General features: G+C 40.1%; 1 protein-coding gene across 1 annotated transcript in view; it reads right to left on the bottom strand.

The window, feature by feature from the left end:
- Positions 1-15,233, bottom strand: part of LOC122108041 (contactin-4) — a 397,297-nt gene that overhangs the window by 120,589 nt on the left and 261,475 nt on the right. The window contains exon 7 of the mRNA XM_042680009.1: positions 11,585-11,769. Coding sequence (XP_042535943.1) covers positions 11,585-11,769 — 185 coding nt within the window. The remainder of the gene's footprint in view (positions 1-11,584; positions 11,770-15,233) is intronic.

The following is a 15,233-nucleotide window of genomic DNA, read 5'->3' as shown; positions in this document are numbered from 1 at the left end:
TTTAGGATCTCTTTTGTTAGAGTAGTTAATCTTGTTCCTAATGAGCACATGTCCCTGCCACAGGTCCTACAGACACACTCTGTGGCTCTTCTCTCCTTCGAGCTATCACTGGCGCACATTATTCATTGAGCCCATAGTAACAGACTGGTATTCACAGACAGGATGGCCCCAGAAGCTGGAGTCATTCTTGAATGACTCCTGATTTTTTTTTTTAACCACACTTGCTCAGAAAATCCAGTTCTGCCCACAGCTTGTAACAGAATTCAAACATCACTCAATTCTCACACTGTGTACTGCTGAACACATTCCCCACCACTGACATTACACCACACTCTTTGTGCTTCAAGAAAAGTCACAGTTCTGTTCTTCCTTTCCTAGTTTCAGTGACTATAAAGACCAGAATAACTCTGTGTGTTATAAGCTGGGCACTGGTGGCTTATGCCTGTGATCCTAGCTATTCAGGAGTGTGAGATGTGAGGATCATGGTTTGACATCAGCCTGGGAAAGGAGAGTCTGTGAGACTCTTCTTTTGAATAGACTACTCAACAAAAGTCAGAGGTGGAGCTGTGGCTCAAGTGGTAGAGCTCTAGCATTGAACAAAAAGCTCAGGGATAGTGTTCAGGCCTGAGTTCAAGCCTCTGGATTGGCGAAAAGTCTTCATAAACATCAAGCCTTACCACCTCAATCACAATCATGCTGTTGACTACAATGACCTGTACATTAGCTAGAAGCCTTCTGCTCACACGGCATTCTGTATCTACTGATATAAACTTAACAATCAGAGTTGATAGCAGTGTCTACTCATTATTTATATATGTCTCTTAGGTGACTTGTCATTCAATAAGATGCAAAATCACCCACATTGTAACTCAAAAAGAAATTGCTGGTATTGAGGCCAAGCTGGGTATTTTACCTTCTCAATAATAAAACTTTTAACAAAAACAACAACAACAAAAAACTCTCCAAACCAAACACTCAGTGAGTCACTTAACCAGCAGAGGTCTCTAGGCCCTTACATAAACGCTGCTTCCCCCCCCCCCCCCATCTACAAGCAATTTCATGTTTTACACAGAGCAAAACACAATTTTACAAATCCTCTACTGATGGGGATGATGCATGGCTGCATAAGAGGGGAGGCCAAAGGGGTCAACTTCAAAAGAAAAGTTATAACATCAACAAGCATTAACTTGAATGAAGGGTTATAACCCACATCCTTGAAAGAGCTGCAAGTCTGTGGCTGCTTTATGTCATCCTGCTGCTAATGCTCAGGATGCTCAAAGGTAATACCTTTTTCCAGAGCTCTATTGGGAGAACCCAATGGGCAACGCTGATGGAGCTAATGGAAGTGTGTGCCTGATTTCACATTCAACCTGCTGAATAGTTACCCCCTACACATTCCACCGCCAACAAAGCAAAGGAGAAAAGCTACAGAAATCCCTGTGGAATATTAACAAGGAACTCAAACTTCTGAAAGAGAGTGGAGGTACAGTGGGGAAGGGGGGGGGTGGCGCAGGATAAAATGGAAGGGCAAATGTAACTTAAGGAACAATGTCAAGTTGAAGTTCAGAAAGGAAACTTCAAAACCACATGCTGGGATTTCAATGTCACAGAGGTCCTCTAACAATTGGGCTCCTTCATTACTTCCTTTCAGAAATTACAGAGCTGGAAACCAAACCTTGCTAGCTCACAAAGGAGGAAGGGAAGGAAAAGGAGGGACTTGAAGGAATCCTGAAGAGAAAGTGTTGAGAGTTGGAATTGACTAGATACTTGGAAAGATTCTTTCTGATTCTTGTCGCAGGTTATAGAGGTCAAGGTGCTTCACCAAGACACATAATGGCAATTGTGTGTGCTAGCCAAGATGAAATTAACAACTAATTTTTGTTCATGAACCACCAGTAGGTATTTGTTTTTAAGGTTAAAAATCCATTCACTGAAGCCAAATTGAACATGATCTGAGTGTCTTGCTCTTGAGGTGATTATCTGGACTGGGGCTCATGGGCATCAAGAATGGAATAGCCAGCCAGGCGCGGTGACTCATGACTATAATCTCAGCTACTTGGGAGGCAGGAATCAGGGGGTTCATGGCTAACCCTGGCAAAAGGCTGGTGAGATCCCACCTCAATCAATAAGCCAGGTATGATGATCTGTCTGGGATTCCAGGCACAAGAAAGATCATGAGGAAGAAAATCATGTCAGAGTATAGCTCAGACAAAAACATGAAACAACTCTGTAGGACAAATAAGGTTAAAAAAGAGCAGGGGACATGGGTTAAATAAAGCCTGCCTATTCACAAAGCCTTGAGTTCAAACTCCATTCCAACAAACAAACAAACAAACAAAAAGTAAAGAACAGAATATCCTATTATAAAAGCAATGAATAAAAGAGTCTTTTTAAATGGCTCAATTGCATTTTTATTGGACAAAGGCCACATAGTTATATATTTGACTCCTAGTCATGTAGATTAGATGATTCCTATCGAAGTAGGTTATTTTTTGGTATTTGAATGAAGTCCTGCGCATAATTGAGGAAATAGTTCATGTATTTCCATATGTCTATGGGTCACCATGTTGAACATTGTTAGATAACAAATATTCCAACTTAGTGCATTATGGAGAATACTATTTGTAATCCTGGGTATATGGCATTTACCACTTAATATCAAAGGTTCAATTACATTTGGGTATATGACATTTTTTACTGAATATCTTCTGGCTACATGGCATTGATTACTTAATATCAAAGTTCAATCATATTTTTCAACTATTTTTCAAATGTAAGCTCAAGCTCAAAGAAATGTCCAAGTAAGTTGATTTAGTAGTATTTTTTTCCAGAGGCATTCCTCAATATGCTTTGTTTGATAATGTATGTAAGATCCTTCATATAAAACCGAATTAAACAAATTCACATACTAGATAAGAAATGAGCTTTTGTACTCTTTTAAAGTTTGAAGCCAACGCATTCCTTCTCTAAGCCAGTCTAAATCTTGTCTCAAGCTATGAATTCAAACATAAGGTTAAATGATTGCATTAGGATCTGATTCTGTCATGATGCTAGTCCCTTAGACAAATGGCCATTCCCTTCATGTCATTTTTTTTGTTCAATAACTGCCAGAAATGATGTAAATCAATGTTTCTCTATTCCAGCCCCTGGAATCATATAAAATCATACCCAATAATAATATGTATTTCAAGCAGATACAATTTGAGCTCAATAGGCCAAACTATTCTCAGAGCTCTCTGGTTCTCTAGTTTCCAATATCAGAAGTTTCTTTTTTTTAAATTTTATTGTATTGTAAAGATGCTGTACAGAGGGGTTACAGTTACACGAGTAAGGTAATGAGTACATTTCTTGTTGGGCATTGTTACCCCTTCCTTTGTTTTTCTCCTACTATCCCTTCTCTCCCCCACCTCCCCCACTCCTCCCTTCCCCAAGTTGTAAAGTTCGTTTCCAACATAGTGTCTTGTAAATATCATTGTTGCAAGGGTCACCTGTGTCCTTGTTTCAGCATTTTATTATTCCCTTCCCTTGCCCATCCAGTGTGGGCTTTAGACCTAGAGATTTAAAAATCTAAGCAAAGTAACCATTGCAAAAAGATGACTCCTAGACATTCAGTATCATTTCTGATTGCTTCCACAGTCTTGGAGAAAATGAATCATTTTCAAGAAATACGGAAGTACGGCTTTCATGGCTTGTTTGTTGATAACGAGATATATGAACTTAGAGCTAACTAGTTGGGTTCAGTTGACACAACAATAGGTAGGTACACAACAATAGCTCTAAAATATTTATCTTTTAGCCTGGAATTTTTATTCTGCTATGTTAACTGAATTCTCAAGATATTCTCCATGTATCCCAGTCTAATGTTTTGAGTTTGGGCATTAGAACTTCTCATTTGCTAAAGTGATTGCAGAGTTTTCTAGTTCATAATTCCAGCTTTCTCTTAAAACTCCAGACTTGGAATCAGCACTGGAAGGTTTTCCTTATAAGCGTTTCTCATGTTGCATTCTGAGCAAGGCGCCCTTGCTTGAGCTGTGAATACCTTCACTCCTGGCCTTCAAGCGGCCATTAGTCCTCACACACAGTCACTAGCAAAGGGATAAAACTACTACATGGAAGCCGGGCCCCAGTGGCTCATGCCTGTAATCCTAGCTACTCAGGAGGCTGAGATCTGAGGATCACGGTTCAAAGCCAGCCTGGGCAGGAAAGTCCATGAGACACTTATCTCCAATAAAACCACTAGAAAACTTGAAGAGGTGCTGTGGCTTAAGCGGTAGAGCACTTGCCTTGAGCTGAAGAGCTGAGGGACAGCACCCAGGCCCAGAGTTCAAGCCCCATGATAGACCAAAAAAAAAAAAACCCAACAACTACATGGGATTTGAGGGTTCTTCAAACACAACAGTCTTTCTTGCCTTTTAAATATTGACAACATCTTGCAAAATTCCATAGAAAAAAATGACTGGATGATGAAATACACACACTTTGAAAAAATGCCATGCCAATATGGTATCTTTTTGTACAAAATGTTTTAGGTTTTCCTTTGAACTAAGAAGGTTGAATATGACAATGTCAGGCTCCATCTGATTTGAATAGGTGAATACTTTAGCCTTTAGATTGACTCTTATGCCAAGTGAATTCCTACTTGGCCTGTGTTTTTCTGTTAGCTTCATCTCCATTTACACACTCCTGTTTATGATTTCTTTAGCTCTCTGTAAGTTACAAGTTGTAACTTTTGCTTCTGGCAATGATACAGAGGAATTGCAATCGGGTCAGCTCTCCTGAAGATAATAGCAATGATAAACCCTGAGCAAAATATAAATTCCAGCCATGTGAAGATGTATTTGAAGGCAATCCAAAGCAAGCCCATTTCTATTAATAGATATGATCAATAAATAAATGCAATATGATTGAAGGAAGTAATATGTGTGTGAGATGATGCTAAGGATTGGAAATGTGTTTCCTAGGGTGAAAATGTTACACAAAATTAGGAGAGTCCATCATCATCATTTTGTATCTTTAGGCAAGTAGTTCAAATTCCTCAACCAACTGGTCTGACCCCAGTTGACTTATTTTCTCCCCAGTTCTGTTCAGTAAATCTTCAGCTCCTGCCAAAGAAGAATCCCGTTTGTCCCCCATTCTAAGGATCCATTTGGTACTTCCACATCTTCAGGAATATCCTCATCTTTTTTTTTTTTTGTCAGTTGTGGGGCTTGAACTCTGGGCCTGGGCCCTGTCCCTCAGCTCTTCAGCTCTGGGCAAGCACTCTACCACTTGAGCCAGAAACACCACATCCGGTTTTCTGGAGGTTAATTGGTGATAAGAGTCTCATGGACTTTCCTGCCCCGGGCTGGTTTTGAACCACGATCCTCAGATCTCAGCCTCTTGAGTAGCTAGGATGACAGGTGTGAGCCACTGACGCCTGCAGAATGTGCTCATCTTGTAAGGAATCTCCTAATAAGTGCATTAGTCTTTGGTGTTCCCTCCTCCACCACCCTGACTTGGCCACTGCAATCCTCCTAATGCAGCTTCTCTGCCCACGGTATGGCTCGGCTCTGCCAGCACTTGTGTTATTTCTTTGCCCCTTAACTTATCTATGGTTAACCAATTTTGATAAAAAGTATCTATGTCCCCTGTTCTTCCAGGGATGCCATAGTCAATTTAGAAGTTTATAAATGAGCCAGGTAATTTAAATTTTACATCAGTAATATGTTTACTTTTTGCAAAGACCTTCAGATGGATTCAACAAACTCAGTTCTTCCTGGAAAAATGAAGCTATGACTCTTGCCCTCACATAGGTAAATTTCTTCTTTTTAAACCTCAGCATAACTTCCAAGAGATAAAAGTCTCTTGGAATCTTCTTTCCAGGCTAGTTTTGAACTATGATCCTCAGTTCTCAGTCTCCTGAGTAGCTAGAATTACAGGAGTAAACCTCTGGTACCAGGTTCCCATTTATACTTGTTTTCCCCCCTGCTTTAAAGATGGTTGACTTAGACTTCTCAGTCTACTGTGCCTATATAAACTAGCTGGGATCATTTCAGAGCAGTAGGGACCCCTTCTCTTGCATGTAATTTAATTTCAGCATCTCTTTACCATTTGGAAACAGCCTAGCATGAAGCAATCACCCTCAGAATAAAGTCTTCAGACTACTATCAGCAGCAGCAGCACGATCTAGGAAATTAACTGAATTGAAAATTCTTAGGTGCCACTTTGGACATTTCCAAATCAAAACCACTGTGTGCAGGGCTTAGCATTCTATATTTGAACAAGACTTGTACGTTCTTCTGAAGCCCAGCGAAGTTTCAGAATCTCCAGGATAGCATGTAGAATCTAAGGAAGCTTCTTTCCATGTCAATGTAATCCACTTACTTTATATCTCTTTGGGAATCAGTTTCTTTATCAATAAACTGAGTATGGATGAAAGGAGAAAGTACTGGCTCTGACTCCAAAATACATCTCTCATCGTTTCATGGTGTTCCCTGCTAGAGTCCTGGGAAGCAACAGTTCTTTCTTAGATATGAGTAATAGATTCCCGATTGCCCTACTTCTGTCCTTGGTGTTTTTGATCATCTATTCTCCCCCAAAGCCACTAGCGTGGACTTGAAAAGAATGAATCAGACTGATTCATTCCCTAACTTAAAATCCTCCAATGAGCCAGGCACCAGCGGCTCATGCCTACTACTCAGGAGGCTGAGATCTGAGGACTGAGGTTCCAAGCCAGCTCAGGCAGGCAGTTCTGAGAAACTCTTATCTGCAGTTAAACAGCCATAAGCCAGAAGTGGAGATGTTTGAAGTCGTAGTATGCTAGCCTTGAGCAAATAAAGCTAAAGGAGAGTGAGGGGGCCCTGAGTTCAAGCTCCAGTATTGACATCACACAAATTCTCCCTCTCTCCCTCCCTCCCTCCCTCTCTCCCTTCCTCCCTCTCTCTCTCTCCCTCCTCTCTCTCTTTCTCTCTCTCTCTCTCACATCCACACACACACACAATGGTTACTCATGACTGAGAATAAAACTCAGTTTTCTCAGTGTACATAGTCTACACCTTCTTTTGCCTTGCCCTTCATGATATTATTCTGTTTTCTTTACTGCAGCTCAAATATATGTCTCAGGGAATATCTGGCCTGGAAAGTTCTTCCTGAAGAAAGCTGGCTCATGCTCATGGTCCAGGATTCAGCATAGTGACAAGTTTCAGACAAGCATTCCTGACTACTTTATCTTACAGTCTTTCTGTAGTTGCTTTCTCTGGTGCCAGCCAAAGTATTTTCTTCATAACTCTTACCACCATATGAACTTTTCTAGTTCATTAATTTATGTAGTAGCACCATGTTGGTTAACGGTTAGTCAAATACCAGATCCTGGAGGGCAAGAATTCCTCTTGCAGCCCTGGTACCTAACAGTGTTTGCCACACTGTAGGTAATGAAAGACAGTTGATGAGCAAATGTATAATGTATTATAGATGTCATTGGAAGATGTCTACCATTTTAATAACATATCTATTTGTAGGAAATTTTTGATGTCAAGACAAATATATGAGCTGAGCTCACTCTTATCATCTCAGCTACTCAGAAGGGTGTGAAGCATGGATTGAAGATCCACAGTTCAAAGCCAGCTAGGGAAGACAAAATCCGAGAGAGTCTTGTCTCCAATTAGCCAGCAAAAAAGCTGAAAGTGAAGGTGTGGCTAAAATGGTAGAGCACCAACCTTGAGCCAAAAAGCCAAGTGAGAATAAAGGTCTTAAGTTTAAACACCAGTACTCTTTCTTTTTCTTTCTTTCTTTCTTTCTTTCTTTCTTTCTTTCTTTCTTTCTTTCTTTCTTTCTTTCTTTCTTTCTTTCTTTCTTTCTTTCTTTCTTTCTCTCTCTCTCTCTTTCTTTCTTTCTGCCTTCCTTCCTTCTTTCCTTCCTTTCTCTCTCACACACATGCACACGCGTGTGTGCATGTGTGCACGCACACCTACACCCACATACACGTACATACAAATACACAATAAATGAATGAATGACCAAATGGAAGAGTAGATTAAAAGTAGACCATGCTAGGCAGGTAACTTTGGAAGGGAAAAAAGTTTCTGAGTCCTTCACATATTAAAAACACAGGTAACACAGGAACATAGGGACCAGGTAAAGGGACTTAAACTGCAGTGACTTTGAAATGGGGAACGCCACAGGCTCATGCTCAGGGCCTTTGGGAACAAGTTCAATGGTCTTAATGCAAAAAGGAAAAAAAATGTCATTTTATGAAGCCAGAGTAGGAGTAAGAAACTTGTCCTAGTAAGCAAATTAGTTACAATGAATGGTATACAACAGCTTGGATTCAAAACCTAAAAAAAACCTAAACAAAACAAAAAAAATGTGAAAATGATTCTCATGTTTCTAAGCTCTGTCCTTTAGTTTCTAATTCCTAGCACACCTCAATGTTGTAAGCAATTTCTGCCTGACACTGTAATCCCAGCTACTCAGGAGGTTGAGATCTGAGGAATACTGTTCAAAGCCAGCCCAGGTAGGAAAGTCTGTGAGACTCTTTTCTCCAATGAACCACCAGAAAACTGGAAATGGTGCTGTGGTTCAAAGGGAAAATTCAGAACAAGAAAAATTTCAAAAGTGAGACAAAAAAACAAGAGCCAAGTACTTACATATAATTAAGCTCTCCTGTGAGGATGAAAACAATGCGATAATTTCTATGTCAGTAATGTGTTGTTGGAGAATAACAAAATGATCTACATAGATGTAATAGCTAAATGCATGACAGCCAACTGAACTGATGAGTCTCTAACTCCAGTGGTGGCTGACAGTGAGGAATAACTATAAATGAAGCAAACTTTATCCTATCCTTCTCCTCACACATGGTAACAGATAACTGCATTTAAGGGCAAACTTTGTTAGTGCGTGTTTTTCTTCTTCAAGTTGGATCCCTGAAAAACATCCCCTTGTATAAAGCTGGGGCCAGGGGCAGAGTTGACTCTCCATCACAGGCATCCTAGACTGTTATATTTCCAGAAAAGGAAGCATCTAACCACTAGAAAGCAGTATGGAAAGCCTTAGTTACAGAGAATTTCCTTCCTTCCTTCCTTCCTTTTTCATTCTCTTTCTTTCTTTCTTTCTCTTTTTTCTTTCTTTCTTTCATCCTTCCTTCCTCTTTCTTTCTTTCTTTCTTTCTTTTCCTTCCTTCCTTCCTTTCTTCCTTCTTTTCTTTTCTTTTTTCCTCCTCCTCCTCCTCTTCCTCCTCCTCCTCCTCTTCCTTTTTGTCCCAGTCCTGGGGCTTGAACTCAGGGCCTGGGTGCTTTGAAGCTCAAGGCTAGCACTCTACCACTTGATCCACAGCTCCCCTTGTGGCTTTTTTGGGGAGGTAGTTAATTGGAGGTAAGAGTTTCACCGATTTTCCTGCCTAGGATGGCTTTGAACTGTAGTATCTCAGCCTCCCAAGTAGCTAGGATTACAGGCGTGAGCCACCAGTGCCTGGCTTCATATCTTTTTTGTAACTTACTGAAAGCAAGTATTTTACTTAAAAGAAAATCATGAAATGAAAATGAGCGTATTCAATCAGCTGAGAACTCAAATAACATTTAGGAAGAGCTGCCACCAAGATGAAAAGTCTATTTGACCAGGCAAGAAAAAGAGAATCATTGCTTAATTACTGGAGTAAAATCAAGTTGTCACTATGTGTGACATGCAAGAAGTAATTATTAGACTGGTGAGAAAAATAAATCCCAAACAGGTACAGCCGTATGATCTGCTTTTATTCTCCCTCCAAATTATCAACTACCATAATGTAAGAAAGATTAAAAATCAAAGGTGAAGTCTGTCATTTGGTAAACATAGAAAAATATATGTATAAAGGCCATGCAGATTTATTCAAATTTTTCCTAGTTCATTGTGTGAAGAACTTTCTAGAATCTTATGTGCTCTTCTATTTTACCAGCTGCATCAATAGTGTGAGACTATGAAATGGTCACGTGATTAAGGTCAGTGAGGCTGGCAAATCTCCCCTAGTTTATGTTCAAGCTTCTAAAACACCTCGTTTGGCTACTGAATAGAATTCTTGGGCCACTTGCTTTGAAAGAAGTTATTAGGGAAATAAATAAGTTCCTGTACTATCGGCTATTTCTTGTAAGAAAAGGACATTCAAAGCTTTTGCTTCAACTTGCCCCTCCAAAGTGCTCTCCTCGTTTTGATATATGATGTCATTCCTTCAAACAATTATTATTGTTGTTGCTATTATTATTATTATTATTCTGCTGGTCCTGGGGCTTAAAATCAGGGCGTGGGCACTGTCCTTGAGCTTCTTTTACTCAAGGATAGTGTTTTACCACTTGAGCTCATGGCTTATTAAAAATGTAGTTTATTGGAGATAAGAGTCTTAGGGACTTTCCTGGCCAGGCTGCCTTGGAATCATGATCCTCAGATCTCAGCCTCCTGAGTAGTTAGGATGACAGGTGTGAGCCACGGGTACTCAGCCAATCCATACTTATGTAATTATTAAGCTGCAACATTTATATCCTATAACTCAGGGAGATGGTTTTCAGGCATGCTTTGATCTGGTGGAACTCAGTTTTTCCCATCTACTGAAATTACTAAAAATCCCATCTACTATAAAATATGTTTGTTTCCTGGATTTCAAATCAATATCCTAACAGGGCTTTCAAGATAGGCTCACTAATGACCATAGGAGAGAGAATTCATATTTATAACGTAGTTGGATGAATGTTGATGATTTGATTGGAAAAGAAACAGGTAAGCATAAAGTCTTTGGTACGGGTGGGAGATGGGAGTGATTTCTCATGCTCCACTCTGAGAAGAACTACATACAAATGAGTAGTGTGCAATTTGGAACTGTTCACAGTACAGCAATAAATCGCCACCAAACAGAAATAATTACAAAGGATTAACGCTAGCCCGAGTCAAAATCCAAGTGAAGTTGAAACATTGACCTACTTTCTTTCTCCCCTTCCTTCCTTCCTTCCTTCCTTCCTTCCTTCCTTCCTTCCTTCCTTCCTTCCTTCCTTCCTTCCTTCCTTCCTTCCTTCCTTCCTTCCTTCTTCTTTCCTTCCTTCCTTCCTTCCTTCCTTCCTTCCTTCCTTCCTTCCTTCCTTCCTTCCTTCCTTCCTTCCTTTCCTCCTTCTTCCCTCCCTCCCTCCTCCCTCCCTCCCTCCCTCCCTTCTTTCTTTCTCTCTTTCTTTCTTTCCTTGTTCTTTTCTTCCTTTCTTCCTTTTTTTCTCTTCTTCAAATAAACTAAGAGTAGGAATAATTATCTATTTCCTATGTCAGGTTTTCAGCTCGATGGGAAGAGGAAAGACAGAAAATCAGGCTTCTTTGGAAGTGTGTTCACACTTCCATCCATCTTGCAAACACATCAGCCTAATTTCTTCCTCTCTGCTCTGTCAACATCCTTGCTCCCTCACCCACACCCTGCCCGCCCAGCATCTTCCAGCAAATGCTAATTATTTAACAAATCAAGAGTTTCACACAGTCCTATACAATTTCTACCACAGGGGGAAAAAAAGAAAGTCGCTTGCCAGTAAATCTCCCAGTGAATGATTTTAATACCATGAAGTTCTACACAATTACAAACGATGGCCTGGAATCGCAAACTTACCATAAAAAGTCAGCTGTCCCTTGGCTACATTTTTGCCTCGGGAGTTCTCAGCCACACACTCGTACAAGCCAGCATCTTCCTGCTGGAAATTGGGAATTTCCAGGATCCCATTTGACTTGTGTCTTCTGGCTTTCCTTGCAATTGGCTTTCCATCAGCTCTCCGCCAGATAATAGTTGGTACTGGGCTGGTAGCAAGAATGAAAAAGGAGTGAATTGAATTAAGAGAAATCCCTACCTTCTATTTGAGTCTACACAAACAACGCCTTTCGTCTGGATTCTAAACATGTAAACTCATTAGAGCTTTTCTCAAACTTCCTTCCTGGTACATCATTATTATGTTAGCTGTGTCTATATCTCCAATAGGAGCGTTTTAGTCCTGGATTGTAAACAGGGTAATCCATCTCTTATGCAGAATTATCATTGGAATTTTTTAAAAAGGTTTTGCAGTACTGGGTTCAAAATCAAAGCCTTGTATTGGCTAGACATGTACTCTAGCATATGGAACATACTGCCAGACCTTTTTGTGTTGGTTACTTTGACAGAGTCTTGTATTTTTTCCTGGGCCAGCCTGGACTGCAATCCTCCTATTTGTAGATGTTACACAGGAAAGGGCTATTATGCCCGGAAGGTACATTTGTCTGTATAGCTAGGATGGCTGACAGCTTGGATATTGTCCCTAGAGATTGGTTCAGATGGAATCTCATCAAACTTTTGCCCAGGCTGGCTTTGAACCACAAAGCTCCAAATCTCTGCACCTCAAGTATCTAGGATTATAGACTTGAGCCTTTGTGCCTACCAAAAACGGAATTTTATATGCTTATATATTTTCAACTACATGTTTCATAAGTTATCAATACCATCCTACAAATGGTTCATGCCCGCTCGTGATGGAATGGAGATGACTACAAATTCCTAAAAATTTCTCCCACTGAGGTGAGATTCCCTCCCCCTCCCCCTTCAACATGGTGGCTCTTTGACTACGTTGGCTAATAAAATGGAAGTAGTGTGTCAACTTCCAGACGTAGACATGAGGAAATTGACAGCCCTCACTCTTTTTCTCTTGGAATGCTCCTTATGGGGCATCTACAGGTTAGTTTGAATACCAGCCATGGGGGTCTCATAGTAGCGTCCCCTAAACGATCATCTCAGTAAAATTCCCACCAGAAATATGAGTGAAACTCCTGAGCTCTCAACACCAGCCCACCTGACAGTGACGTCGAAAGTGATGCTACGTAAAGCAAAATACCCCCCCCATCTGAATTCTCGACTCACATAATGTGAAATGTATTTGGACACCAACTATCTGTCCCTTCTGCAGTTTTAATGAGATAACAGACAGCAGTAATATAATATTCTTAAAACTTTCTGTCCAAAAAAGTGACTGCCTTTGAGAAAACCTAAAATGAACAGAAATGACAACAACAAAAAATCTGGGAGATACAGCCTAATTGGTTGACAGGTGAGCAATTCAAAGAAGGCACTGCATCTGGGACAATGTAGTTGTTGAGACTTATAGCTGGAGAGCCTTAGCAATTTATAGCAATCCACTTGGAAGGTGGTTTGGGGAATCTTTACTTAACATAGTGAGATAAAGAAGCAATCTGTGAGGTCTTTATAGGCTCTCAAGGCATCTTTCATTGCCCTGCCGTTCATGTTTAGAAGGCATGTTCAGCTTCAAGAAGGGCAAGCTGGAGCAGCCTGGAAGTCAGTGGTTTAGAGAGCGAACCACAGCTTTTAAGATTGTGGCTTCCTAGTTGGGGGTGGAGGATGGAAGGGGGAAGCGGGGGGGAATACAATTATTTCCTTATTTATATTTCACAAAAACACTCAACAGAGAAGTAATTAGACTCAAGACTTGCTAATCTTCTGTGGGAAACCTGAGATGGTATTTAAAAGATTAGAGCTATCATCTGTACTGTATTTGTTTTTAAAGACCACAGATTTATTAGACAGACACTTGCTCCAAATGCAGAAAGGGCTCTATCAGAGTGTATTATGGGTCTCTTTACACTAACGAGAAACTCTCCTAACACATGCCTTTAATGCATGCTTTCTGGTCTTAAGTGGGTGATGATGGTGGGTTTCAACAGGTGAAGTGCAAATCCAAACATCTCTGTGGAGCCTGGAGGAGCCCAATTAGAGTCCTTTGTGTGGAGGCTGCTGCTGCTCAAGCAGTGTGAATAGACTTTAATTCAGGGATTTTACTTTCTCCACAGAAGATCTGTCAAGGTGTCAGCTTGCAGGTTTTTTTTTTTTTTTTTTTTTACAAGATATATGCCTAGAATATCCATATCCAGTATCCAGTTGCCAGTGATCTGCTTCTTCCTTTCTCCGGTTGATTTCACACACCATACACACACACACACACACACACACACACACACACACACACACACATACACACACACACACACACTTTCAAATATAAAACATAATCACATCATTAACCTGTTTTGTTCCCAGCAATAAATCATAGATTTTAAAAAAATGTTTTCCATATTGGTTTAACAACATGTGTGTACAGCATTCAGTCCTGCAGCTAGATCATACATTTTTGGTGGTAGTGGGACTTGAACTCTGGGCCTGACACTTGGTAGGCAGGTCTCTACCCCTTATGCTTCTAGACTTTCTAGACTTTCATATTTCTATTACATTTTGATCTCATTTTTTGCTTTAGCTGGCCTGGACTATAATCCTTGTCTTTATGCTTCATGCATATCTGGGATGACAAATGTGCATTATTGCACCCAGACTTTTAAATGGTTGATATGAGATCTTGTGAACTGTTTGCCTCAAACTGTGATCCTCCAAACCTCAGCCTCTCATACCTCAGTGTGAGCCATTGTGCCCAGCTTGTCACAAGTTATTTACTATGGCAAGTTAAAAAAAGAAACAACCAAAAACCTCCACTGCATTGTTTTGTACCAATATAAAGATGACTAATGTAGCTGACTTGAAAACATATGAAAAAAATACCATCTTTTTACTAGCAATAAAAATGAAATGTATAAAAATGGAACATATTCTACATTTTGTGCAAAACACAAAATTACTTCATAAATCGACATCTTTTAAAAGCCCTCAGCAAGAGTTAATGCTGCTGCCTCAGTCAACATTTAGGCACAGGGAAAAGAGGGAGTTAGCAATTGATGTCAGATAGAGGTATTGTGAGTACAGATTGATATGGTTTACTTAAACTCCATAGAAGAGCCTGGCATCTGATGGCTCATGCCAACAATCCTAGCTACTCAGGAGGCTGAGATGTGAGGATCACGGTTCAAAGCCAGCCTGGGCAGGAAAATCCTTAAGACTCTTTGATAGTTAATCTTCAATTAACTATAAAAATGCTGGAAAGTGCTCAAAGGTGTAGAGCACTAGCCTTGAGCCCACCCAAAAAGCCCAGGGACAGTGCCTAGGTCTTGAGTTCAAGCCCCAAGACTTGCAAAAAGAATACTACTACTACTACTATTAACAACAATAATCACAATAACAAATTAAAAAAAATCTTTCAAAGATCTAAAAAGTCTCACTCTGGATGATATTATTTTTGCCAAAGCCTTTCTGTTGGTTACTGGCACATAGAAATCCACACTGATTTGCATTTCATTTCTTTATAGCTTCTGGCAGATACTCTATGGAAATTTTAATT

Source organism: Dipodomys spectabilis, unplaced genomic scaffold, assembly GCF_019054845.1.
Source record: "Dipodomys spectabilis isolate Male_0828 unplaced genomic scaffold, ASM1905484v1 ptg000054l, whole genome shotgun sequence".
NCBI lineage: Eukaryota > Metazoa > Chordata > Mammalia > Rodentia > Heteromyidae > Dipodomys > Dipodomys spectabilis.
The sequence above is the reverse complement of the archived record's forward strand: the minus strand, read 5'-3'. Positions and strand labels throughout refer to the sequence as shown.